At 35.1% G+C, this 26,827-nt stretch overlaps 1 protein-coding gene across 1 annotated transcript in view; it reads right to left on the bottom strand.

The window, feature by feature from the left end:
• Positions 1-26,827, bottom strand: part of LOC102692726 (A disintegrin and metalloproteinase with thrombospondin motifs 20) — a 165,268-nt gene that overhangs the window by 122,022 nt on the left and 16,419 nt on the right. Inside the window, exons 4-8 of the mRNA XM_006642906.3 lie at positions 10,282-10,535; positions 4,847-4,930; positions 4,625-4,749; positions 3,954-3,994; positions 3,367-3,472 (exon numbers count right to left, since the gene is read on the bottom strand). Coding sequence (XP_006642969.1) covers positions 3,367-3,472; positions 3,954-3,994; positions 4,625-4,749; positions 4,847-4,930; positions 10,282-10,535 — 610 coding nt within the window. The remainder of the gene's footprint in view (positions 1-3,366; positions 3,473-3,953; positions 3,995-4,624; positions 4,750-4,846; positions 4,931-10,281; positions 10,536-26,827) is intronic.

The following is a 26,827-nucleotide window of genomic DNA, read 5'->3' as shown; positions in this document are numbered from 1 at the left end:
TGCAGCGACGACATCGATTTCCAGAACCAAGTCCTCAAAATGTACTCTTTTTTCATCAACAGAGGATACCCCAGCAGTGTTATTGACAGGGCCTTTGCCCGTGCCAAAAACACCCCTCGGATCATCAACCCAATCAGGAACTCCCGCCGTAACAACTGCATTCCTTTGGTGCTTCCCCACCACCCCAACACACTTCCTATCCCCAGGACTATTAATGACAACTTTTCAATCCTACAGTATGATCCCTACATTCTGACCACCCCATCATCTCATATCGCCGACTACCTAATCTGCGTAACCTTCTTGTTCACAGCTCCCTTGAACGCCCTCAGCAACCATCCACACCAGGCACTTTCCCCTGCAACAGAGCTCGCTGTATCACCTGCAAGTACATATCTAACACCACACTCATTCAAGGCCCCTCAGGACAATTCTGGATAACTCAGATGACATCTTGTACCTTCAGCAACCTTATTTACTGTATCTCTAGCAGTTGCCCAGCCATTTACATTTGGGGAAAAAGGAAGGAGACTCGGAGACCACTTCAGAGAACATGTTAGGGCTGTGAAGATGAAAGATCTCTCCAAGCGTATTGTTTCTCGTTTCACCTCTGACGGCCATGTTCACACTAATCTCTCCGTCTATGTTCTCAAAGCTGGTTTTCCTAACTCCAACATCAGAAAGACTACAGAAACTGAAATTATCCTGCAGCTAGGATCACGCCCTTTCCCTTCTCTCAAAGACAGACTAATTTTCTTCTAAATTCTCTCTATTCATTGTATGTTTCATTTCACACCTCTCTTCACCTATCCTGACTTCACACTACCTGATTGGCCACTCTGTCTCATTGGCCACTCTGTCCCCTGCTCCCACCTCTCGCTCCTCCTCTCTCCCAGCTTTTGTTCTCCTATGCTATATTACCTTTGCTTACTGTCCTGTCTTTCTCACACCTGAGGAAGGCTCCATGGACAAAACATTGTATTTTCTTTCTTCTCTTTTCAGCATGGAATAAACCTATTATTTGTTCCTTTGCAATTTATTTTTGTTGTCCTTTTATTTGATTGCCCTTCCCAGACCCAAGAGTTTGTGTATTTTGAGGCATTCATATTTTGAGTATGTTTTAACGTCTTTACAGAGAACACCTTAAACTACTAAGAAACCTGATGCAGGTACAGTACAGTACATAGGTTCAGTTATGCCTCTGAAGTCAATTGTGTCTTGTGTTTCTAACGTATTGGTATCACTTGTGTAAATAAGAGAAATAAATAGAAAACAAGAATACATTTACTTCAGCTATCAAAAAAGTGAAGTAACAAAAGTACAAAAGTCAATTAATAACATGAAAACAGACCTGACGTTGACCAGAAGATTTTTTATTTCTGGGCAAATGGAATAAATATGGGGGAGAATAAATAATTTAAGAATGTACTGTAAATACAACATATGCATGATTAAATAACCTTAACAAACTGTACCTTGTCCTACAGTGGCTTCGCAGTGACAAATGTAATGCTAGCGTTGTTTTTCTTAATATTATAAATGCCCAGATAAGCCATAAAATTAAGAATTACATAATCATGCCCAACTATAAAATTATGTGTTTATTTCCAATATTGTAATATTTTCAGTTGTATATCTATTTCTTTATTTCCATATGTGTCAGTAGTATTGCATTTCCAATAAACCCTTTATGTATGTCTATATTTCTTGAAAGGTCTAACAAAATCTCTGTTACAATACAAAATTTTTCCATGTAAATATTTGCAAATGTCTTCCCATTGAAAAGAAAACAAAGCAATGTATTATGAAACCCTGAAAGTTTATTTCTTTCATTCCACTTCATACAGTAACTAGCAACCTACATTACGAAGTTTCCATGCACGAGCTCAAATAAATGTTACAGCTGGGTTCCAGTTTGTACTGGAATGTTGCAGCTGTCTGAGGGTGAAAAGAATAACTGTCATTCTTATGTCTTCACTGATACAGACTATATTTACTCTATAGAAAGACTATTAGTACTATTTATATAAGCATTTTAAATTATATTTACAGAAATGGTAATGACAATTCACATTATCCTCTTCTGAAACTACTATTATTATTTACAATTAATGTGTTAAAGTTATAAAGCTTGAAGTGATTTATTTTATTTAAGGCACTTTGGACTAAGAAAATGTAATCAACAGGTTCTTCACCTGTGTCAGATTTTACTCCAGAGAACTTTTACATTAGCATTGCAAATTAGAGCTTTTACAAATAATTGTTTCAGGAATATTTCACATATGTTTTGATTTGGCATGTGTTTTAAATTAGAATCCTAGAATCAACAATTTTCCCCCTTTTCACACCCTGTTGACTAATTGACTACAGTTCTCCCACACTTAGCATCAGTCGGAACTGTAGACCCATACATAGAAAAGTGGTGATCCACCATAGTGTTCACAAACAGCAGTGCTGTAAACGCCAATTACAGAGACTGTTTCCACTCAGATCACCCATTCCTACAATTACCATCATCAGCCTCAGTCCACACCATCACAATGTCAACCAAGCACGTGCATCATAACAAACAGGGAAAACCTCACTGGATACAACAGCCAGGCTACATGTATCTTGACTAGAAAAATTAATCAATGAGAACAAATTAAATGTTTTTTTTCCCCACAATTTCTTTATTTTTAAAATTCCTGCTTGGTTCTAAATGTATCATCATGCTGGACCCCTCTGTAACAAAAATGACTGCATTAATAGAATAAGTTTCAAATAGTCACATTTTTACTGGAAGAAAATTGATAACTAAAACTCAAAACAGCACCATTAACCATGACTGAAATACACTCTTGCCCACTATGATTTAGAGACTAGTATGGTGACTAGCATGTATTCCACTTTCACCTGTATTCACCACAATATGGTTCTTGCACAGGTGACTACAATAAAACTAGAGGCCTGTCAGCTTCAGCACACTGCTCTCACTACTCTTCAGAGCTGAAAGTAGTAAAAATTATTTCAGTTTACATAGTAAAAATCTAAGACAATATTGAAAACGTTTTGTGCTCAAGTCTCTGAACCTAATCCACACTACCACCTGTGAACTGAGCATTGAAGGTCACTGCCAGCAATCCAACATCATCTCTGGTACTTGTATCTGCTTTTTCAACTCCCCAATGTCATTCTTTTGGACAAACAAACTTGCATTGTTAAAGCAAACTTGAATTCTAATAACTACGGGGTTATCTCAACAGGGAAAAAAACTGAGGAAGGATCCCATATTGATTCTGGCATGTTAATGGATTTTTCACCTGCACATACTTCATATAAAAAACTATTTTGTTTATTAACTTACACAGCCACAAGAATACTTACACATGCCCCAGCTCATGTGCAATGGTGAAGGCAGCACTGAGGCCATTTTCTTCACTAATTGAACAGCTACGGAATGGGTCACACATGGTTCCAAGCTCAGCTAAGCCTGGAAGAGTATTAAAAAGCAGTTGCTAAAATGAACAAAAAAACCTCACACATATAATTTCAACAGGATAGCCGTAAGACTGTAATTTAACAATGTCTGCCAAGTATAATTTTACATTGTCAAGAACTGCATTTCAGAAAAAAAGTTTTCATTTTTCAAAGCATTGCTATGTTTCCATTCAGCTTGTCCATTAAAATCAAAATCTGTTAAGGTTATATGTGATATGTTATATGTAAATTATTTATTGTCTGTACAGTACTTGAAGTATCATCTTTAAATTAATGCAGCTCATTTTTATCTAACACTCAATTAGTAACAGTTTATGATGCATAGCACTCTTGAATAATTTCTTAAAGCTGACCACATGTTCTTTTAAGACTTTCCAAACATGCTTCACATGCTCTATAAATTCCTTAATTTTGTGATAACATAGTTGTGTCAAACAAGAGGCACACATTTAACCGATAGTTAAATAACTCACCCAAAGTATCACACTTGTCCTTCGCTCTACAGATGTCTTCCCTACAATGAAAGACATGTACATTTGCAAATTTCTAGTGCATTTTCAGGATTAAACCACAGTTCCATTATAATTTAATTTTGTGCTCACTTAGCTTGCCTTGCTGAACTACATCTTGTATTTTTCAAATGCCTTTAAAGATGTCTTTACTATCCTCCCAAATCTCCAATTAGCACAGATGATTTACATTTTCAAGAAAAAAAAATCCTATGTTTCAATAACATGTAAACCAGTTGTGACAAATGTGGCCTGCAAACCGTAATTAATTAATGTGGCTAGGGTTCTGACTTGCTTCAGCTGCTTAACTGGCTGTTAGACCAGAATGAGAATGTAGGCTCATGCCTGACTCTGACTAACTGAGCAAGCAGCGAATCAGCCTTTCAAAGCTGTCAATGAAGATGAGTTAAATTTTAGTTTGAACATGAGTCTTAGGATTTTGAGGATGTGAGGAGTTTTAGGCTTTGTTAGGTGTTGATTTGTTGTAATTGAGCACTATTTTTGGAAAGTTGTACTCTATTCTCTAGTGGGCTTTGCTGGTTGTAAGGCATCCAGCATTCGATTAGCATCAACTGCTCCTGATCATTTTATAATCAATCCCTTGGACTATGTTAAAACAAACATAAAAATAATACCTTGTAATGAGAACTGCAGTATCATGGTGTGAAGGATGGCTGTCATCTTGAACATTCTGTGCCTGTTGCCATACACAGAAATTGTGTAGGGTAGTAGCAGCATTGAAATTGATAGATGGTCCTTCCTATAAAAAGGTAGATAGGAAGATGGCAGTTCAGGGAAAAGAACTTGTGAAGGTTTTGGAGTTTAAAGGAAGTGAATCTCTTTAACTGCTCTCGTACCTGCTCATGATGGATAAGCACTAATTTCACAACCATTATGTTGATCAGATTTCCCACACTTGGATCTCTGTAAATAGCAGCAACCTATGACAAAGATGTAGACAAAAATGCGTATTTATTTTTTGAAAGCAAAAATGTGTAGATGCTTGTTCCTTGTTTTGGCAACATTAAAAAGAAACACAGAAATGTTGCATGAAATCATTAATTTACATAAGTAAATATCCTTCATTTAAAACTGAATTCATAGCACAATTAAGAAATAATTTTAATAATAATAAATAATAATAAGTATACTATTGTTGAAAATACTTATCGCCAGAATAGCAATAGTGTAAGACAGACATTTCAGTTAAATAAAAATACACCAAGACAGGTGTAGTCTTAACTACTTAAAATTAATAAAGGAACAGGTTTAGATAGATTAGAGCCAAAGTTTATTAAATGGGATTCTAATATAATGAAATACTCTTTAACAGATTTGTTTAATGTATCATTAACAACCGGTGAGATTCCATCTATGTGGAAATGTGCTAGAGTGACCCCACTTTATAAAGGTAGTAACTATTCAGATTTCCATAATTATAGACAAGTATTAATAATCTGTATGATCTAAACATTTTTGAAAAACTAATACAGTTATAAACATCTGATTATTTTTAATGACTTCAATTTATTATCACCATTTCAGTCTGGTTTTCGACCAAACTATTTAACCACAACAGCACTGATGAAATGAGTACTTTGGCCCAGCTCACAATAGCTACTTTCCTCAGTATTTAGTGTTACCCGGTGAGCTTCACTTCCTGTTTCATGCATGTACCTTCCTTGTTAGTTTTTTCCTGTTTTTTGGACTAAGGCTTACCTTTAAACCACGATTCCTGGATTATGTCTCTGGTTCTTCACTGGATTTCCATATACTTTCGTACTCTTCCTTGTTTTTGGACTAAGGCTTCTCTACTGACTCTGATTTCTGGAACATGAACTTGGCTCTTCCTTGAAAACTCTTTTGACAAAGTACTCTCTCCCTTCGCCCGAATCACCAAACGATTAGAGTCAATAACAATACCTTGTTCACAAACCTCCGCATAGGGTTCACCACTCCCACTACTCACAGTGATACCACCATAACACATTTATTATGATGATGGTAAATTAACTGGAGCTATTTTTATTGATTTTGCAAAAGCTTTTGTATTGGTTAATCATAATATGCTTTTAAGAAAGTTAAAAAAAAATCCCCAGAGATGTCTGGCTTGGTTTAATGCATACTTTTGTAGTAGACAGCAGTGTGTAATTATAGATGGTATGAATCTAAATTAATCTTGAATTACAAAGAGGTGTCCCTCAAGTCTCAGTTTTAGGTCCTTTAATCTTTGCTTATTTATAAATGACTTACCTTTATTATGTAAAAAATTCTAATGTTTATTTGCATGCAGATGATATTGTGTTTTATATTTCTATCTCTAATTTGTAACATATCTTACTGTACAAGTTTTATTTTACAAACTATTGCAGGTGGTTGTTTACAAATAATGTGATTTTAAATTGGATAAAGGCAAAGTTTGAGAACTGTAAATGATGCTTTTATTATTTATACAGCTGATGCTACAGCATTTAAAAAAGGTTGATTGCATAAAATACTTGAGTTTTAGGTATGACTTAATTAAACTTTGTGTAACACATTGATTATCTTAAAAAATAATTATTAACTTGGAATAAGTCCTAAATAATGTTACAGTGAACATTAGAAAAACATTTGTATCACAGTTATTGTTGCCTCTCTTAGACTATGGTGACATAATTTATGGGAATTAATGCATCTAAGACTTACATGCACACCCTGGAAGTGGCTTCAACAATCGATGTTGATTCATTCTTGGATGTCATCATAGAACTCACCATTGCCAATGTATGAAAAATGTAAATGGTTATTGCTTTCCAACAGGTGACAGCTGCACTGGTATCAGTTTCTTTTTAAATGTATTCAACTCAATAATCCTACTTATTTCAAAACTTTTATCAGTGCAAAATATAGGTTACTATTTAAGACACCCTGAACAGAGATATTTAAAGGTTCTCCAAGTATATTATGAGGTTGGAAGGAAGGCTTTTAGCTATAAGGTTGTAATGGTTTGGAACAACTTATCGTCTGAACTAAGATCACAGAGTTTAATAGATGTATTTAAAAACAAACTCTTAAAACACATACTCTTATTTTCAGAATGTATTTGTTCTGGATTAATTTAATAGCAGCTATATAGTTTGTATGTTTATTTACTTTTGCTTTTGTTTTCTTTTGTGATATTTTTGCTGTTTTTTGTTAATCTTTTTTTACAGGTATTGTACATGTATTCAACCCCCCCCTCGTGAAAATAAGATGATGCATCTCATGTTTATCCTATCAATAAACTTTGGGAAATAAATAATCTGTAGTCATTGTAAAGTTCCAAAAGTTCTATTAACAGCTCTTTTAATATTTCAATTTTGAATTCAACTTAAAAATCTACATAATTCACATACTAGCTCTAGAGCACAGAGAATATCACTATTAATTAAATATTTTTATATTAAAAAGATAAGATCCAAAACAGAAGAGTAAGCTTTACTTAACTTATGCAAGCTTTCAACTCTGTACAACCAGATAACCAGGTACAATCAACGAGACTATTATATGAGAAATTTACAGTACCTATAAACACTTTTATAAAATAAACACTCATTCTTACTTGCCTCTCACACATCAAACATGTTCCTATATAGTGTTTCCCCTTAGTTTCTTTGAACCAGTCCAAAATTATGAATAACACTATGATTAAAATTTGATCAAGAAAAATATTTTTTCATAGAACTCCAGAAACAAAACTTTTTTCTAAGCATTTTCTAAGACAGGACCTACTGTACAGAATCACTGTCTTTCCATCTGTTCAACCATTTATTTATGAGAATAGCTCTGCAACAAGTACACTTAGGGTTTGCAATTCATATAAATTTACTGCTAATTAATGCCAAACCTATCACCATCTGCGGATGAATAATGCAGTTGTTTTCACAGTTACTAAACAACATGCATTGATAATTTGTTTTTGCAGCAAAAGATGCACTGTAAATGCACAGATGCTTTATTAGAATCAATCAAATTTGATCAATCTAGAAAGATTTTACAGACCGGAAACAACCTCTGCAGTGGAAAGAATGAAAATACCTGATGTCCAAATCCTGGTTGCAGAACTTGGAAAAAAAGGAATTTGCTTTTCTATTAAAAGTAATGAAACCATTATGAGCATAATGACATATTCAAGGCTTTTACAAGATGCTTGTCCTGAAATCACAAGGTGCAACATCACCACCACAATGCATGTCTATTGCTAATATTTACTTATTGTAGTAGATATTATCCAGTATATCGTTACATTCACTGTTTCCAGCTACCTATTGAATTTTTTTTTGTTTTGTTTAATGTATCTTTTACAGGTTTTAAACTCATTCAGAAATGCTGGAATTGCAACATCACAATTGTTACAGAAAAATGTACCTGTACAAAAGCAAACAAAAAAGCAGGACTATTATGTGCTGTTATAGGAAAATAACTACTTCTCAGTATATGCAGAAATGGTTAATTATAGAAATAAGTTAGCAAAGATTTACTAAAAGGTTACTGTATAACAATCCACAGCCCTTCAACATTTAGAAATACTGTTAAAAAATTAATAAAGCGGGATTTCCTTAGCTTGCCAGTTCATACCACGGGGTTCTTGGTGCTACAAGGAAGAAATTAAACCTTTAATTTAATAAGAAGAATAAGGTTTTAAAATCCTTCCTGCTCCATTTTATTGTGTTTGAGGGTGTAACAGCAGTTTGGCTTAAATGGCATAACACTTTAAAAGGTGAGCCCACAATACCCCCACAGCAATAAAATACAGCCACCAACTGCTTTTACAGGAAATGAAAGGAAACAGCAATTTCAGGGAAAGGCAAAGGAGTCACCCACTAGTTGTTTAGCTGTTAAACTGATTTAAAATAAATACATGTAAATACATTTTAAGAAAAACAAAATACAAAATTAGAGCTAAACACTGCTAGTCATAGTCTAGCTACAACAAATTAACACATTTAAATACAAAATATTTTTTGACACAGTTCTGTTAGTGTCCCTAGCCACTTGAACCTTCCTGACAGGAACTAATTAGCAGACTATAAACATTTGGCTTGTCATGCCTTTGAGGGAGATCTGTTACAAAGGCCAATTTGAAAGGACCTGTGTGGGAAATGAAGCTCACATAAATCATGTCACCAGCATAATGTCTACAATGGATTCTAATATGTAATAGTGTTTCAGCTTACGCAACGTTAAAAGAAAACATATTAAATTCTGACTTAAAGTTTTAGCACACCGATTAGACATTCACTGCCTGAGTAAGCCTCCCTGAAAATCAATCTGGATGTCTTTGAGTTAACAGCACATGACACCTGTTGTTAACTAAGCTTGGAAATTTGTCATTTCGACAGCTACGGTGCCTCCTAAATTATCATGCCTAATATTAATGGAGCCTATTAAGATTTTTTTATGACTTCACCTGCTATAATTTAACTTGTGGAAGGGTAGTTATTACTGAATCACCATCTTAAAGCACTCAATCATTAAACAATAAGCATCTTTACTATTCTAGAAAAGTGCAACAATTCATAATGTTGAGAAACAGAAAGGAAATACAGCTTATCAGTTACTCAGAGCTATGGGTACCTCTATATCCAGTCATTTACTGCAAACCTAAGCTCAAGAAAAAGGCTTCCCCTTAGTAATAGCTCACAAAAACATGAAGTGGCACTTTCATAGCCTTAACTGAAAAACATGTGAGGCAAAATACACTGGTATTTATAAAAAATAAAAAATACAGAAAATTTAATTAAAAGGTACTGTAATTACAGTTTGATAGGCATGGCTTTGTTAACCAGCTCACTCTCTTCTAAAGCTGCAAAGTCTTTCATTTTCTTAATTAGGCCTTTAAAAAAACACCTCTTTTAAGTGTTAGTCATCAAATTGAAAAAAAATGCAGTCTTCATTAACTATGTACTTTAAGTTTCATTGTCAATCAAAATGATCACTACTCATTGTATAAAGACTGTTTCGATGTGTAAATAAAAAAACATAGCACAACGGCAAACTACATCTAAAAAAATGAGGCCATAAATTTTAAAAAGCAGTAATAGAAAAAGATCTGTACTTCTTGGTTGAAGAACCTACAGTATTTTGTCATATCAATCTACTGCATCATCACTGAAAATTGTACTGGTTCAATAATAACACTCTGCATCATCTTAATTAAACAGATCCAAGTCAATTATTACACGTAAGTCATGTAGAATAATACAATAAATATAGCATATTTAGTAAGACGAGTAAATCTTACTTAAAGGTAAAGAAAGATTTTACTTACTACTGACATAATTGTTAATAGGTAATGTTCCAAATTTCGTCCATGGTGCTGAACCATCTTAGAATCGGCGGTCACCATCACTTCAACAAACCGTGGGTATGATAAAAATCTTTTCCGTCGTGAATGGGTTCCATTAGCATAGTCTGTGGAATGGAATGCTGGATGAACTGACTTCAAGGCTTCATGTACAGAAAGAAGATCTTCTCCAATATCTTGGTTTCTTTTTACGTGAATGTGGTTTTCAAAATGCTTATCTGTGAACGTGAAACAATATGTTGTCAGTCGGAAGAAAAAAGCTGTCAAGGAGATCAAACCAAGTTTTAAAATTATTATTGATGATTTGCAGTAATATGGATGGGGTATACTATATTAATGCTTCTAAAAATGTATAATTTTGTGCATTGCATTGCAAGTTTCAGTAGTTTAATTCCAACTAACAAAAATACTTCTAATTTCTGATTTGCACTACTGATTTCATTCCAGTGAGCATGATTCACAGATTTTTTTATCTGAAAAGAATTTAGAAAAAAGCTTTGAAAGACAGGATAATGTGTTGAGACAGTTACAGCATAACAGCATTTTTATTCCCTCCAAATGCCAGCAACATAATGTCAGAGAGAGATGTGAGGTTTTTCTACTTGACTGCAACACAAATACACTCTTACATTCTCCCCCACTTGCACTTGGCATCAATAAACATGCCCATTGTGTAAAGAGATTGTTTTATTTTTAAAAAATAATAGTTAAGATATTTTGTTCTGAAAATTGTTCTGCTACCTTACCAGAATACATTACTTAATAAAAATAACACATGTAGTGCTTTAATAGAATGTAATTTAATAGCAATATCCACAAAAGTTATCCAAAAAGAAAAAAAAAACACTTGCCTTGTCTCCTTTAATATAAAGCTTGTAATATGCATCATTAATCATGGATCCAAAATCATAGGTCAAGGAAGAATGCACCAGTGGATTAATGCTCTACAGTCCATTTGCCCTAACAAATTGAGCACTCAATACAAAATCTTCATCCATATTTTACACATTATGTTAGGTTTTTTACAATGCGGTCATTGTTGTAAAGTCAAAACGCAATTTAAGTGCACAATGATGGTAAAAAAAACTTAGCTTTGTAAAGATGCATGTGTTACCTATACGTGCCTGTATTCTGTCACATTTGCAAAAGCCAGCAGCCATATCACCAGCCAGCAGCCATATCACCCTGCAACTCACAACTGGTAGGCCACTGAAGCCCACTGAAACTAAGCAGGTGTGAGCCTGGTCAGTACCTGGATGGGAGACCTCCTGGGAAAAACTAAGGTTGCTGCTGGAAGAGGTGTTAGTGGGGACAACAGGGGGGCGCTCACCCTGTGATCCATGTGGGTCCTAATGCCCAAGTATAGTGATGGGGACACTATACTGTGAACTGGCGCCGTCCTTCGGATGAGACGTAAAACCGAGGTCCTGACTCTCTGTGGTCATTAAAAGTCCCAGGGCGTTTCTTGAAAAGAGTAGGGATGTAACCCCGGCGTCCTGGCCAAATTTCCTATTGGCCCTTACCAATCATGGCCTCCTAATAATCCCTATCTATGAATTGGTTTCATTACTCTGCTCTCCTCCCCACTGATAGCTGATGGCGCACTGTGGCTGCCGTCGCATCATCCAGGTGGGGGCTGCACATTGGTGGTGGTGGAGGGGAGTCCCCATTACCTGTGAAGCGCTTTGAGTGGAGTCTCCAGAAAAGCGCTATATAAGTGTAAGCAATTATTATTATAAATATTTGTATTATTCTTAGAATAGCCTTTTGAAATTGTAACTCACTATGCCACTCAACATATGAAATATAAAATCACAAAAGCTGATTGCCTGATTGCCAGGCAAGCTCATTATAGTCATACTAAGCTGGAAGAATTCATACCTTTATCACCAAAATAATAATAATTTTGTGATATGATCTATTTGTTCCGTCATATTTTGTTTCAAGTTTATTTTCCCACTATCCAATTCTTAAAGAACACCTAAAATGTCTAACAAAAAAAGAAAATATACCTTGTTTGTAAGAATCGTATTCCACCAATAATGTTTGTTTCAACAAATGTGTATATATTTACATTACATGCTGAAAAGTGAAGAAAGAAAACACAACATTTCAGCTGTGGAGCCTTCTTCGGGTGTAAGGGAGCCTTCTTACACCTGAAGAAGGCTCCACAGCCGAAACGGTGTGTTTTCTTTCTTATCTTTTCAGCATGGGATAAACCTATTACATGTTCCTTTGCAGCCTACGCATGCTGACGCAGCTACCCACCTGAACTACTTCAACATATTTATATAGCAACTTGGAACCCCTCCCCCCATTTTAAGCAAACAAGAACCTTAAATCAAATCGACCTACTTCTGGATCCCTGATTATGGAACACTAGGAGAAACTTTTTGGAATATGGAGAATTGTGAAAATATTAGAGATTTGCTTTTATTTAATCAATCTTAGTTTTGTAAGAGTAAATTTAGTGTTTGTTCAGAACTCACATTTTTTAAATGTTTGTATTAAGTCCAGGTTATGTCACTACTGCTTATTTTATGAGAACAGCGAGTGCAACAGTTCTCCCCTGCAGATAGAGAGAAGGGAGTATATTCAAAGATATTTAAAGGAGTTTTTAACACATATTAAGAACAAAATCATTCTATGAATATTTTCTGTTTTAAATGGCTAATGTCAAGGCTGTAGCTTGATTACATGCTGCAAAATATAATTTACAGCTCATTTTATCTTATCATTATGCATTTCTGAAACACCCTTCATTAGTGTTATAGATGTGTGACTGTACTGTAAGATAATCAGAAAACTGTTTGCTAAAGTCATCACTTTTAAAGTATCTTTAATACTTTGTTAAAAAACAAAAGGATATCAGGAACAAGTAAAAGGTTTATTCCATGCTGAAAAGAGAAGAAAGAACACACTACGTTTTGGCTGTGGAGCCTTCTTCGGGTCCACACCCACAGCCGAAACGTTGTGTTTTCTTTCTTCTCTTTTCAGCATGGAATAAACCTACTACTTGTTCCTTTGCAGCCTACGCATGCTGACGCAGCTACCCACCTGAACTGCTTCAAAAGGATATAATCTACTTTCATAATCCAATAAATAACTATGTTTAGCACTTCCATAGAATAATGAATACAATAATTCTATTAATAAATTCAGAGAACATAAGAATCATTACAAACAAGAGGAAGCCTTTTGACCCATCTTTGGTAGTTAGAAGATAATTATTCCAACCATCTCATCTATCATTTCTTCAAATAAGCCAGAGTATCTGCTTCAACAACATGCCTGGGTTTTTCCATACTTCCAAAACAAATGCCTCATGTTCTTGTCACTTACTCTGTACTGTATGTACTTGCACACTTGCGTTTCCACTTTCATCCTCTGGTTCATGTTTCACAGTCAATTCTAAAGTGTAGGGATATCTCAATATACTTCACCACAAAAATCTAAAATATATTACAATTCATAGCATAATGCATTTAAGATTTAACATGCTAACATGCTATACTATTTAACAGAATATTTGCACTGAAATGCACTGAAGGTGATTACATATTTTAACTAATCACTGAAAAGAGAAAACAACAACTTTTGTAATGTTGCATCTGATATCTCTATTATACAAAGTATAAAAATCATGGAATGGAACAGCTTAATGGAGTTTTGCCGTTTCATGCCTATGAATGGAAGCTAAAAGATTCTTCAAGATTTCTTCAAGATTATTCAAGCAATACTCGCAGGACACAACCAGAACAGATGCTGATGTGTGACACACCCGCCATCCTCAAATGGGATTCTGCAGTAGGGCAAGTATTCAAACCCAGTTTATTTACTTGTTTTGCTAAAAAGGGCAATGTTTTTGGACTGCTGGAATAAACATCCTTTTCCTGTGATTCTTACATAGGCAAATAAGTATGTCAGAGCAGTGTGTTATGATACTGAGCTAGAATTAAGTCTAAGACAACATATTGGACTTTCTGCATTTATTAATAATTCTCATGCAACCATGAAATACATATTATTTCCTCTAGAAATATTTTAGTAAGGGAAAGGTTAGACCCATATAATGTTTAAATATGTGAGACTTGTTGACATTTCCTAAATGTTTTTTGTTTCACTCTGCCATTTTCCAGATGTGACCACTTGAGAGTCATGAAGACAAAGGAAGACTACATTTTTATTTCATGTGTGCAGCTAGTATTTATGACTCTATTAGCTTGTAAATGTTATGTATTTGAAATTTCTGACACCTTTAGTTTAGAGACAGAAACTGCAGTTTAATTTGTTTTGTAGTTCTGTATTCTTGAACGTATGCATTTGCTAATGGCGTAGTTTAAAAGTTGAGAACCAAATTTAGATGGACTATTAGTCTTCACATGGAGCATTAAGAATTTCTTGTTTCTGTTCTGGACTCATAACCCTATGCATTTATATTGGACTCGCCACACAAGACTTGTTGTTTGACTGCTTTGCTTAATTGGTAAAGCTATAGTTGTTAGACATGTAATGTGCTTGAAGTAGGTATCTCTGACTCAAGTCACTGCATAGGGGCTTGAAATTATGAGGTAAGTGGTTATCTTTTTGCATCTGTGTTAATGTTTGTGTTTTACAGCATTGAAGACAGCCAAAGGAATGTGTGTGCTCAGTGATGAGGGTAGTTTGCTTTCTGTTCAGTGTAGTTGTACTGAAATGACTTCTGTTTTTCATAAGAAAGGGGAAGCCTTTTCACAAATCTTTACTTGTTTTGCTTAACATAGAGAATGTAAAGTATACAGAAGTGTTGTAGTGTTTAAAAGTTGGTACAGTGTAGTTTTAACAGCCACTTAATGTGTCAACTTTTTCATTATGCTGGTGAAGGTATCTGTTGCAGTCAGTGCCATGCTTTGTTATGAGGTGTCCCGTAGTGGAAGTCAGGAATATTTTAAAATAACAGTAAAAAGAGAGAACTTTAATCCTGTTTAATTACTGTACCATTAAGATCATTTCTAAAAGCCAGTAGAATTTTGTCTTTACTATGTTAATTTCCTTTATTTTCTGTACAAGATACTGTACCGAATGTTGCTTGTGAAAATAAATATCATTTTTTTAACATCGGAAACACTCCTATTTCAGACTGAAAAAACCCTGGCATTTGTGGAGTGAAGCACTGAACACTGAGCTATGTATAGTTTATAGCCATGGTTCTCAAACTGTGGTATGCTTACCACTGCTGGTACCCGGAGCGCCCCCAGGTGGTACACCAGATAACCCTGGCAATTCTTTGTGTGCACTGAAAAATTGGGACGGGTTTTCATATTTACTATTTTAATCAAATTAGTTTGTGTCATGCGCAGCCTACGTACTACGATACAGCATGTGCTAGTATGTGAGTGGACACAAGAGCTACTACGTAATTCTATACCATTGTATAGGAATATGTACTACGAACATAAGTGACCAATTGTATTTTAAAAAAGTTATCTCCAACAAATAGGGAGGTAGGAGAATGTGCGTGATTTTGGAACAATGCCAATCTTGTGAGCACAGGAAAGCATGATAGATAACAGAAAAACATGTAAGGACTGTTCTAAATTAATTTGAGAATAATACACTGAGCATCTCTGTGTTTTGCTCCCATGCAGGTATGCCCCACACTACTTGTGAAGAACTTTGTTTACCATTGGTGAAAGAGCTGACACATATTTGGAGAAATTGGAGAAAAGGCTGCTAAACAGCTCGACCAGCTTCCCCTTTCGAATGACACAATCAGTCATAGAATTATTGATATGGCCGATGATTTTAAAAGTATGCTGATAGAGCACGTTAAGATGAGCAGATGCTTTTCACTACAATTAGATGAGTCTGCAGATGCCATTGATTTGGCCAATTTGCTTGTTTACGTTAGATACGAGTTTGGGGCATGTCCCATGAGGCCTTTAAGTTCTATAAGCTGCTACCAACAAGAACTACAGGAGAGCACATATTTCAGCTTCTGAATGAATTTATCTAAGAGAATGGCATCGACTGGATAAAATGCGTCGGAGTTTGTACAGACGGTGCTAGAGCGAAGACAGGCAGACACAGCGGTGTAGTTGCACAAATTAGAGAGGCTGCTCCAGATATGAAATGAACGCACTCCAGCATCCACCATGAGGCCGTGGCAGTCAAGAAAATGCCTGAGGATTTAAAATCTGTTAGACTCTGCTGTCAAAGCTGTGAATTCTATCAAGGCTCAATGAATGAATTCATATCTGATCTGCTCCAAATATATGGCTGCTTTATGCTTGCCATAGAAAAATCTCAGTGCAAAATATCTAAAGGTATGTGTGCCATAGGTTGCCGAAGACCGGCCTATAGCTTATGAACTGTAGGTGTTGACACTTTCAATTATCTATGTGGTCAAGGAGTTGATTTGGGGTTCAGTACACTTGAATTCAGTTTTGAGAGGATTATTTAACCAGAAATTACTTAGTTCTTTATCTAATAAGAAAGATGGGCATACCTGGATAGACCTCCTTCGTGATGTCCTTCTTTACTATGTGCCTATCGGTTCTGAAGTAAACTGAAAAAGGCTTGTTTTAGGTATCAATTTTTTAAATTAGATATTTTGTAGCATATAATAGTTTGAATAATTGTTTCCTGTATGTTTTTTTTTCCATTACTTCACATGGGCAACTGTAAGTTATCCAATGTTTTATAAATTCTATAAGTCCAGCAGCTCTTTTAAGTTTGTGTGATCTGTGTTTGCCATTCTAACTCACAGGATGAAACTGCTCATATACAAGAGCTTGCTTCACAAGCACAGGACACCAAAGGTGCTGTTTAGAGTAAAAAGCAGTGTCAGTAATCCTTAACTGCTTTCTCAGCTGTCTTAATATCATTGCCTACACTGACTCACTCTCAGTCTAGAAAAATATCCTTTTTTTTAGTAACCTGAATATGTTAGGTTACTAATCTGGGAGACACCATTGTTCAGGAAATTTATTCTAGTATGTGTTTCCTATGTTCTCTTTTAAGTATTGATCATTTAGTGTGACACAGGTAAGATTGATAAATGAACTATATTTTATAAATTGGAAATGCTGAGGAAACTATTTTTTTACTCAACACATATTTAGCAGCTCTAAGCAAAGTTGTACCTTAAAGGTTTTTTTTTTTATTTGGCCTATGGTGTTTGATGGTAAGAATATTATTTTACATTTTAAAGTGTTATTAAAAATACATTTGACCTAACTCTATAAATATCTTCAGGTACAAGACCTGATTTTTTTTTTCAGTTTTAACATATTGAATGTACCTTTTTTAAATTTGCATTTTACATGGCAAAAAGTGTCAGAGTGTAACACTTATTTTTATTTTTTTAAAACTTGATGAGTTTGCTAATGTACAGTGAGCAAGTCCTTAATAATGGGTTAGATAAATGTATGTTACTCTCATATCAGCAGTTAAGTGTCCCAACTAAGTAAGCAAAATAGAACAGACAAAAACCTATTGGTTAATGTCTCATGGTATTTACTGCTAAGCAAAGGACTTTGCCAACAGTCTAGAGTATAATAAAAGGACAGTCATTCTGGATTTTGTCACCCAACTTTGCTGTGTGAGGTTGAAAGAAATATTGTGAAGTTTGTGTTTTTCAGATATGGAAAAAGAAGGAAGGAAGAAGGACAGGCACACAGAGACTGGGGCTCTGGGTTCAGTTCTGGACATGTGATACTATCTGTGTGGAGCTTGTATGTTCTCTCTATGTTCATGTGGGTTTCCTCCGCGTGCTCCAGTTTCTCCCACAGCCCAAGAATTTACTAGTAGGTTAATTGGCTTCTGGGGAAATTGTCCCTGCAGTGTGTGAGTGCCTGTGTCTGTGTGCTGTGTGTGCCCTGCTATGGACTGGGGTCCAATCCAGCATGTACCCTGCGTTGTGTTGCATTCTATATAGGCTTTGGCTCTCCCATGACCCTGAATTGGATGAACCCAATAAAAAAAGGACTGATAGATAGATTTTGTCTAGTATTACTTTGCACATGTTTCTACTGACAGCTCAAAATAATCAATTAACTTAAATAGTTTGTTTATGCAAATAAATAAAACTTATCTTATAACAGATAACCATGTTTTTCATGAAGTCCCTGGACACAGAATGCAATAAACTGAAACTAAGCATTTTAAACCTAACATTTCACTGGTTTGAAAAAGGCAGATGTTTGCATATTCTGTGTGAACCTCTTTTCTGCAACTTCAAATGTATTCTGTATTAAAAAGTCCACACTAAGCAGGCAAAAGATGTCTTTATACGGAACACATTTATGCATATTGTTAAAACTTTTTACAAATTTCCTAAATGCTTTCATTATGAACATTATGATAAGAAGCAGTTTTATTTGGGTAAGAATTACCTTTTCTTAATGTAAAATGTCCTGCCAATTTCATTGGCACCCTAGTGGTACAACTCTTTTTTTCTCAGTAGGCTATGGTGGTGAAAGAATGTTAATTAATTCAATAAATAAATAAATTTTGTCTATTGTTCTTTTTGGCACATGTGGAATGGGCTATAAAAAGGAAATAAGGTATTAAAAAAACTTTTGTATGCCAAGTACATTTTGTTTAATTTAATCTGTCAAGGAACCTATAAGTACTCTATACACATATATTACATCAAAGCTGTATAAAAGGTCAATAACTATTTTTGTCAAGTTAATCTGGCTGTGAAGCCCTATTGCCATTCTCACAGTGTAAGTAGCAGCTAATTCCTTTATGAAGGGGATTTGAATGTAAGCAGATTGAAAGTTTCTGGTGCCGGCATGATTTAAGTAATGGCATTACAATGACAGCTAAAAAAAGGTTGTTAATGCAGTTATCTATCTATTATGTTATTTAAACTTCTGAAACATCATTCAAGGTACAGCCATATATAAAGACTGAAGTGAATTATTATCTGCTATTATTCAGAAGAGCATAAAAAACATTTGATTATATAAGACTGTATCTTGTAAAGAATGACATAACAACACAGATCAACAATTATGTCATGTAAGTAAAACTGTAATACATTTCTGGTATTCTGCATAATTATCACTCCTTCAGCACTTAAAAAGGAAAAGTGGAATATATGGCTGTTTTATCAACAGCAACTTATATTTATACTCAAATGTAATGCACATGTTACACCACTGGAATATTTTACTGGAGCAATCTAAGTGAAAGGGCATCCATTTGTGCTATTGGATTTCATAAAACATTGCGTGCTTCATAGGTATACAACATTTTAAACATAAGCAAATATATTTATTCAGAATATCATTGTTTAGGAGTCATGTAGACCTAAAGCTATCTGGGGTCCTTATAATTGTTAAGTCTGTGTAATGAATTAAAAGTAGAAATTCCTAAAAGGATCATTAATTCATTAATGTGTACATTTTGTAAAACTTCCTGACCCTCTGTGATTCTCATCTGTGATTTAGATGGATTAATGGTATTTGGAGACAGACACACTAGTCACAAAAAGAAGAAGCTAAGTGACTTCACTTTCACAAACAACCAGTGTGATTTCAAAACAGAATTTTTTCGGGATAACTTCACCGTAGGATTTCGCCTGTCCACATTTTGACCTTTGTGGAGAAGGTTACATGATGGTGCACTTATCACCTCATAGTGACAAATATTGTTTAGAAATTAGCAATTAAATATTTAAAGGTTTGAGATCCGAAACATTTTTTTTAAAGGCCTTTATTTTAGATGCTGTTCTTTCAGCACCTCCTTGGAAAATAACAAACTTCAGTGATCAAATGTCAAAGAGATTTATGGAAAAATATTTAAAAGATTAAAAAATAAATATAATGCACTAGTACTTAAGGCACATAAAATACATCCACTATACATTATACAAGCTAAGGAATATCTAAGTCCACATAAAAAAGTCCAGGGAATCACCAAATACAATAATACAATAATATAGACCAAGAATTAAGATGTGATACATCCTTTAAGCAAGTTGGTTTATACAAATGTTCAAGCTGTCATGGACACCATAAACATTTCATTTGTGATTTTTTTATACCTTATAAGTTGTAATGACTTTCCTCTGTTAATTAATAATAATTCATTCATTTTCATAGGAGTGCAACTTTTCTCCACAACATTTAGATTTCACACGCTTATGATTTTAAGCAAAATTTTCACTAGCACTGCATGAGGACAGTTCTGAGCAAGAAGAAAACATCTGAATTATCTGTCCCTTTGTAAGATCTTACAATGAGTATATAAATTCTTGTATAGTACTTTTAACTTTAATACGGCAATAACCCTGTTTTTTTAACTTATTTGACTTTGCTTTACTTTGCAACTAATAACGGTTTAAGGTGTGAACATTTTCAAGGCATCAGTTATGTCATTAACCACTATTTAATAACAATAATAAAGAATGAAAGGAAGAACATTTCATAACACCGTGAGTTACTTAGACTGGTGAAGAAAGCATTACCCAGGCAAACACTTTAAGGCCGATGTTCATATTCAAATGATCTAAATGCCTGATGACACTTCCAGCTTTTTGCTGATCTTCTCTACCACTCTTTACTGATGTTTCACAGTACATAATTTCAAAATAACTGTTTGTCGTTACTTGAATGTACAAAAGTTCCAATGACAAAACAAAAATATGCTTCTCTGCCTTTAAATCTGTTCTTGCAATTCCTAGTCATTACTGTGATGAGGAGCTCTGTTCAACAGCTATGATTTTTGTGACTTGTGAGGTTTCTCGGCATTGTAATTTATTTCATTTTCCTGGAAGGTCTTTGAAATGAATAGATATGCGAATAAGCACATTTGTTCTCAATGCAAGAAGAGCTTTGGCAAAACTGCAATTTATAGTCACAGAAGTCAGTCAGTTCCACATTCAAATATAGTAAGTTCCAAATTCAGAAATTAAACAATCTTAAAATATTCTTAGGTAATAACAGATTCACCAAAATAAAGGTAACAATAACTGTTATTTGAACTTGCAATGGCAAGCTTCACATATACCAATGTATGGATATTTTCAATGTTTTAAATTGTTCTATGAACAAATTTAGAAAGATCTTGAGAGCGATAATTAAAGTGCAATGGTGTGTCAGCCTCCAAAATGTTGTGTTGCATTTCTTTTAGCTATACTTGCTAATGCAATCCAATATGAATAAAGAATATTGTACAAAAGACATCTAGAACTGTACACATTACTGCAAGGGCCCACAGGTTACTTAGCAACAAGATGATACAAGAGGTTCACACTTGCTAAGCAAACTTCCTATTCTTTTCCATGTGTTGGGTGGATCCCACTGCTCTCTTACCCTAGCATATAAACAATCTAATTACTAATAAAACATAGGCAGATTATTATTCACTGTTATTTTTTATAATACAACACTGAAAACAAAAGGTTATATTCACTATTTTACAACAGAAAAACCCTCATGGAAGTTACAATGCAACAGATATGTTTAGTTTATGTCAGACACACATAAAAGTAATGCTTTATAGTACAATGAGATAATTGATGATAGTATATGTTGACTGTCTCTTGGAGAACTCCCAGAGAACACCAATGGCTTTTCTTGTTTTAAATGCTTCCAGCAAGTACAAGGCACAGAAGACCATTTGACTGAAAAAAAGACTCAAAACAAACACCCTTTAAATTTGCAGTGTTTGTTGTCTGAGGGATTGTTAGCTGTTGCCATTCTCATGTATCTGACAAACTGGGACAGTTCGCCGGATGAGACTGCCTACAACAACCTTAGCAAACGAACTTAAGCTACAAACTACAATGTGAGACAAGACGTTTCTTTCAAGGAAACATAAAGAGTTGAGAGCAAGTGCCATGAGATCACTGACCTTCACAAAGAGTGCTTTAGACCTCGTCAGGAAGGAAACTGGCTGAATACAAGGAAACAATTCCATTTGCCTAATTCACATTCTTCTTTAATTGATAGTATGAGGCTGAACCTTCACAGGACGTTTAATTACATTTAAATTATAATTACTTTTCTTATTACTATCTTTGCTACCCTAACTAGCAAAGTGAGCTTGGTGGTCCTTTATAGACTATGGTTCACATTATAAAAATGTTCACACAGTTTGGCATGGTTCCCTCCAACTGGCAGTGTTTGCTTAAATGTGCCCGAACTGAATAAGCGGGAGGCTGAATTACCCTCTCAACTATCAGGGTGGTCTATCCAGCAGGGAGTGATACACACAGGCAGGACACTGCCAGAGAAATCCCGCTTTTGGGTGCACCCACTTATGCCAAATACATGGCCTGAAGAGTGGCAGAGGAAGCACCAGTCTAGACCAAGACCTGGCTTTTACCTTTAACAAGTATAAAATATTTATGAAATCACACAGTGCGTCCTGCTGTTCGCAACTGAGAAACCTGCTATTTTGCTCTGACAATGATGGCCAAAAACTGTAAAAACTGCTTTGATGCGCAGCAATCAAAGCCAAACACAACAGCTCATTGTTTAAGTCAATTTAAGCAGGTAAGTCATGTAATGTCATGCCATGTATGTAATGTCTTAAAGCAATTATGTGGGCAAAGAGCAAAGAATCCCAGTGGTGCCTGTCATGAACTTTACTCACATCACGGTTTAAAAAGTTTGGGTTGCGGTCTGGATTGGAGGAGAAGAAGTGATGATAAAAGATCTATGGCAAGCAGTTTCTGGGACAAGAAATTAACTTAAAGAGTGACCACAGGGAAGCATACAACTACTAATGTCGAATAGTCTGAACAGATGTCAGTAAAAATAATCCTACAACAACCTGAAGTCTCAAGAACAAATGAGAAAGAAACTAACTATGAATCCATAAGTGCATTCCATGACTTCAATGCTGAGGTCTTTATACACTTGTTTTGAAGCATATCACTGTACCTGTTGAGAGATTCTGCTTCAGGGTATTTCACCAGCTCTGGACCTGTTAAAAGGCTGAAAACTAAGTAGGTCAGCACACTGACTTCTAATTAGGTCAATGCTTCAGGCAAGGAAATGAACTGGTTTACAGCTTTGACCACTTTATTCCTGAGAAAGGACAGAACTCTGATTCTAAGGTGAAAACAAGTTCAGTGAAAATAGGTGCTGGGGACACAAAGCTAATTTACACTTTTCAGAAAACACTGACAATGACATAGTCAATGGCAGCAACAAAGTATTTTGAAATAGTAAATTCAGTTATTTAACTTGAAATGTTTTAACTGTACATAGTAGACCACACAAATATTTGAACATTAGAAAACACTGTAAGGATTCACTCCTTTTGAGGGGTTTTGGCCTATCCCTTAGCAGTGCCATATTTCTGAAGCAGCAACATATTTGTAACATATTACAAAGCAAGCATTTTATTCCTCTTTTGGCATGTCATATGGAGAAAGAAACCCTTCTCGCACGGCCTTGTCATAATAGCTTAGGGTTAAGTGGGGTACTACATAGGCCTACCCTTCAAAGGGCCTCTTTATCATTACATCTGAAAACAGATGCTATCTGATGGGAGTTTGGAACCATCGATTTGGACACCTACTCCAACAAATCCCTTTAAATTCTGATTCATCGTCTGCATTTTGTACTTTGATGCTTGATGCAGGTGTCTTCTTTTTTACTCCTTATCTCATCATTATCACCACCTCTTCTATGAATTTAAGAAGTGTCTGCAGAGGCATCTCTTCTGGCACAAGTTTTAGAGCATCTCAATAAATCCAAACTTCATTCATAGAAGCATTTCTGGGGTTTAAATGGTTTTCAGATTTGGTAATAATGTTATGTTGGTCAATAACTTTTTCTCTAAATGAGAGTACACCCTTTTAGGACATTCTGTGCCTAAAAGAAGCAATACATAAATTGTGAAAATCTCTCAAAAACCCAGGGGTCACTTTAGGCTTCTAACCCTTATTGCTGACTTCTGCTATTACCAGGTAACAATACATGATAATGAGCTCAGACAACCGACAAATCAAGCTCCCTGCTGATAAAAGATGTATGCTGTCTACAAAGAGGCCGCCCACAAAGATTTCTTCTGGTGATCTTTTCAGATTTATGCCATGGTGAACTTTGCAGGGTAAGGATTCCTTTTGTGCTCTGCTGCTCTACACAGAGGGAAAGGCTATAAAAAAGTCAAATGAAAAGGCAGAATTCTAACAGTCAGTTTAACAGAGGACCCAAGTTTTTTACACAATCTTGAAAGGAATTATTTTTTAAATTGGTACTCTTTTGGGATATACCATATTAAACATCTTACGTCACCAGAATAGAAATGCTTCAAAACATTAATGAAACAGTGCCCTAAAGCATTTCTGTTCTTCATTAGCTACATACTTGTAGATTTGTTAGCAATAAAACATTATGAGTCATTTTATCAGATTATCTTGCAAAATACTGGACTTAATCCTGATCTTTTCAAATACATGTACATGGTTAAAACATAATCCAAATTTATCCTATAATTATTGATTGTGCTAAAGTAATCGCTAGATCTAATCCAATATTTTTAATTTAAATTTTGATTGCAAAAATAAAGTATAACAAAAACTAGTTTCAAAATCTTTAGAAATAAAACTAATCTTCATAAAACTAAACAACCATATTCCTTTGTTGGTTCCCTACCACCCCAACACACTTCCTATCCCCAGGACTATTCATGACAAATTCCAAATCTTACAGGATGATCCCTCCATTGGGGCCCTTTTTTTTACCACCCCATCATCTCATATCGCCGACCACCTAATCTGCGTAACCTTCTTGTTCACAGCTCCCTTGACCATCCTCAGCCACCATCCACATCAGGCACTTTCCCCTGCAACAGAGCTCGCTGTATCACCTGCAAGTACATATCTAATACCACACTCATTCAAGGCCCTCAGGACAATTCCGGATCACTCAGATGACATCTTGTACCTTCAGCAACCTTATTTTCTGTATCTCTTGCAGTAAATGCCCAGCTATCTACATTTGAGAAACAGGAAGGAGACTCTGAGACCGCTTCAGAGAACATGTTAGGGCTGTGAAGATTCAAGATTTCTCTAAGCCTATTGTTTCTCATTTCACCTCTGATGGCCATGATCACACTAATCTCTCCGTCTGTGTTCTCAAAGATGGTTTTCCTAACTCCAACATCAGAAAGACTACAAAAACCTTTCCCCTTCTCTCAACGACAGACTCATTTTCTTCTTAATTTTCTCCATTCATTGGAAGTTTCATTTCACACCTCTCTTCACCTACCCTGACTTCACACCACCTGATTGGCCACTCTGCCTGTCCCCTGCTCCCGCCTCCCGCTCCTCCTCTGTCCCAGCTTTTGTTCTCCCACTACATTACCTTTGCTTACCGCCCTGTCTTTCTCACACCTGAAGAAAGCTCCATGGCCGAAACGTTTTGTTTTCTTTTTCTCTTTTCAGCATGGAATAAACCTATTACTTGTTCCTTTGCAGCCTACGCATGCTGACGCAGCTACCCACCTAAACTAATCTTCTCTATGTTTTCTCAAATGGTTATCAAATATCAACAAAAGATTATACTATTTTCACTACATAATTATATTTAGATAGAAACAGCTGTTTTTAACTAGAGGTTTAATTGAATATGAATTCAATCAGATGTCACATAACTGTCAGAGATTATAGTGTTGATACTACTAAAATATTACTGCAAAAACACTCAACATTAAACTTTTTTCTCCAAGGAGAAGATATGATATTGTTTTAATTACAAAATGTTATGGGGCTTTTTATACCAGAAAATTATATTTACACACTTGACATTTTTAGTGATGCATGCATGTCTGCCTAAAGAAAATATAAGTTATCACAAAGCAGAAACAAATTTAAAGTACTTAAGCGAAAAATTTGGATGTAATTTTAAAATGCCTTCTATTAGCTTTAAGTAAAAAAGGTTTTTAAATCTTTCTTTGTAAAAAAAAGATTTAAAAAGTGGATACACCTAATAGATCTGTTTGTCCCTGTTACTTTATCACTTTTATCACTGGTGTACAGAGAGGGTATCTGGACGTGGTTACTATAAAAAGTCTCCAGCCACAGACACTAACCTTAAAAGTATAAAAGTGTTCTAGCCTAAAATCACAAACGGCATTTTCTAAACTTATTAGCAGTCAATAGGAAAAGGCATGATATACTGTAATTGTATGCATCTGAAAAACCTTTAATTTAACAAGAAGCAAAAACCCCTAAGGCAAAGGCGAGTGTGACCTTGTTACAGTATGTACATGCTAGGTAACTGTGCTAGGTAATTTTCCTTAACAATTGTTTTTAATTTATTGCTTCAGACGTGTCTAGATACATTTTGTAAATGTAAAAAAAAAACATTAGGGTGTTAATTTATATTAACTTCAATTACTTTCCACATATGGTATACCACATGGTAATGGAACAAACTGTCAAATTATACTGTGGATCCTGTGTCACTGAGGGCATTTGCAAACAGTCGTTACCATACATCCTTCACTTAATAATAATAATAATAATAATAATAATAATAATAATAATTGCTAACACTTA

This window comes from Lepisosteus oculatus, chromosome 7, assembly GCF_040954835.1.
Source record: "Lepisosteus oculatus isolate fLepOcu1 chromosome 7, fLepOcu1.hap2, whole genome shotgun sequence".
NCBI classification, from domain to species: domain Eukaryota; kingdom Metazoa; phylum Chordata; class Actinopteri; order Semionotiformes; family Lepisosteidae; genus Lepisosteus; species Lepisosteus oculatus.
The sequence above is the reverse complement of the archived record's forward strand: the minus strand, read 5'-3'. Positions and strand labels throughout refer to the sequence as shown.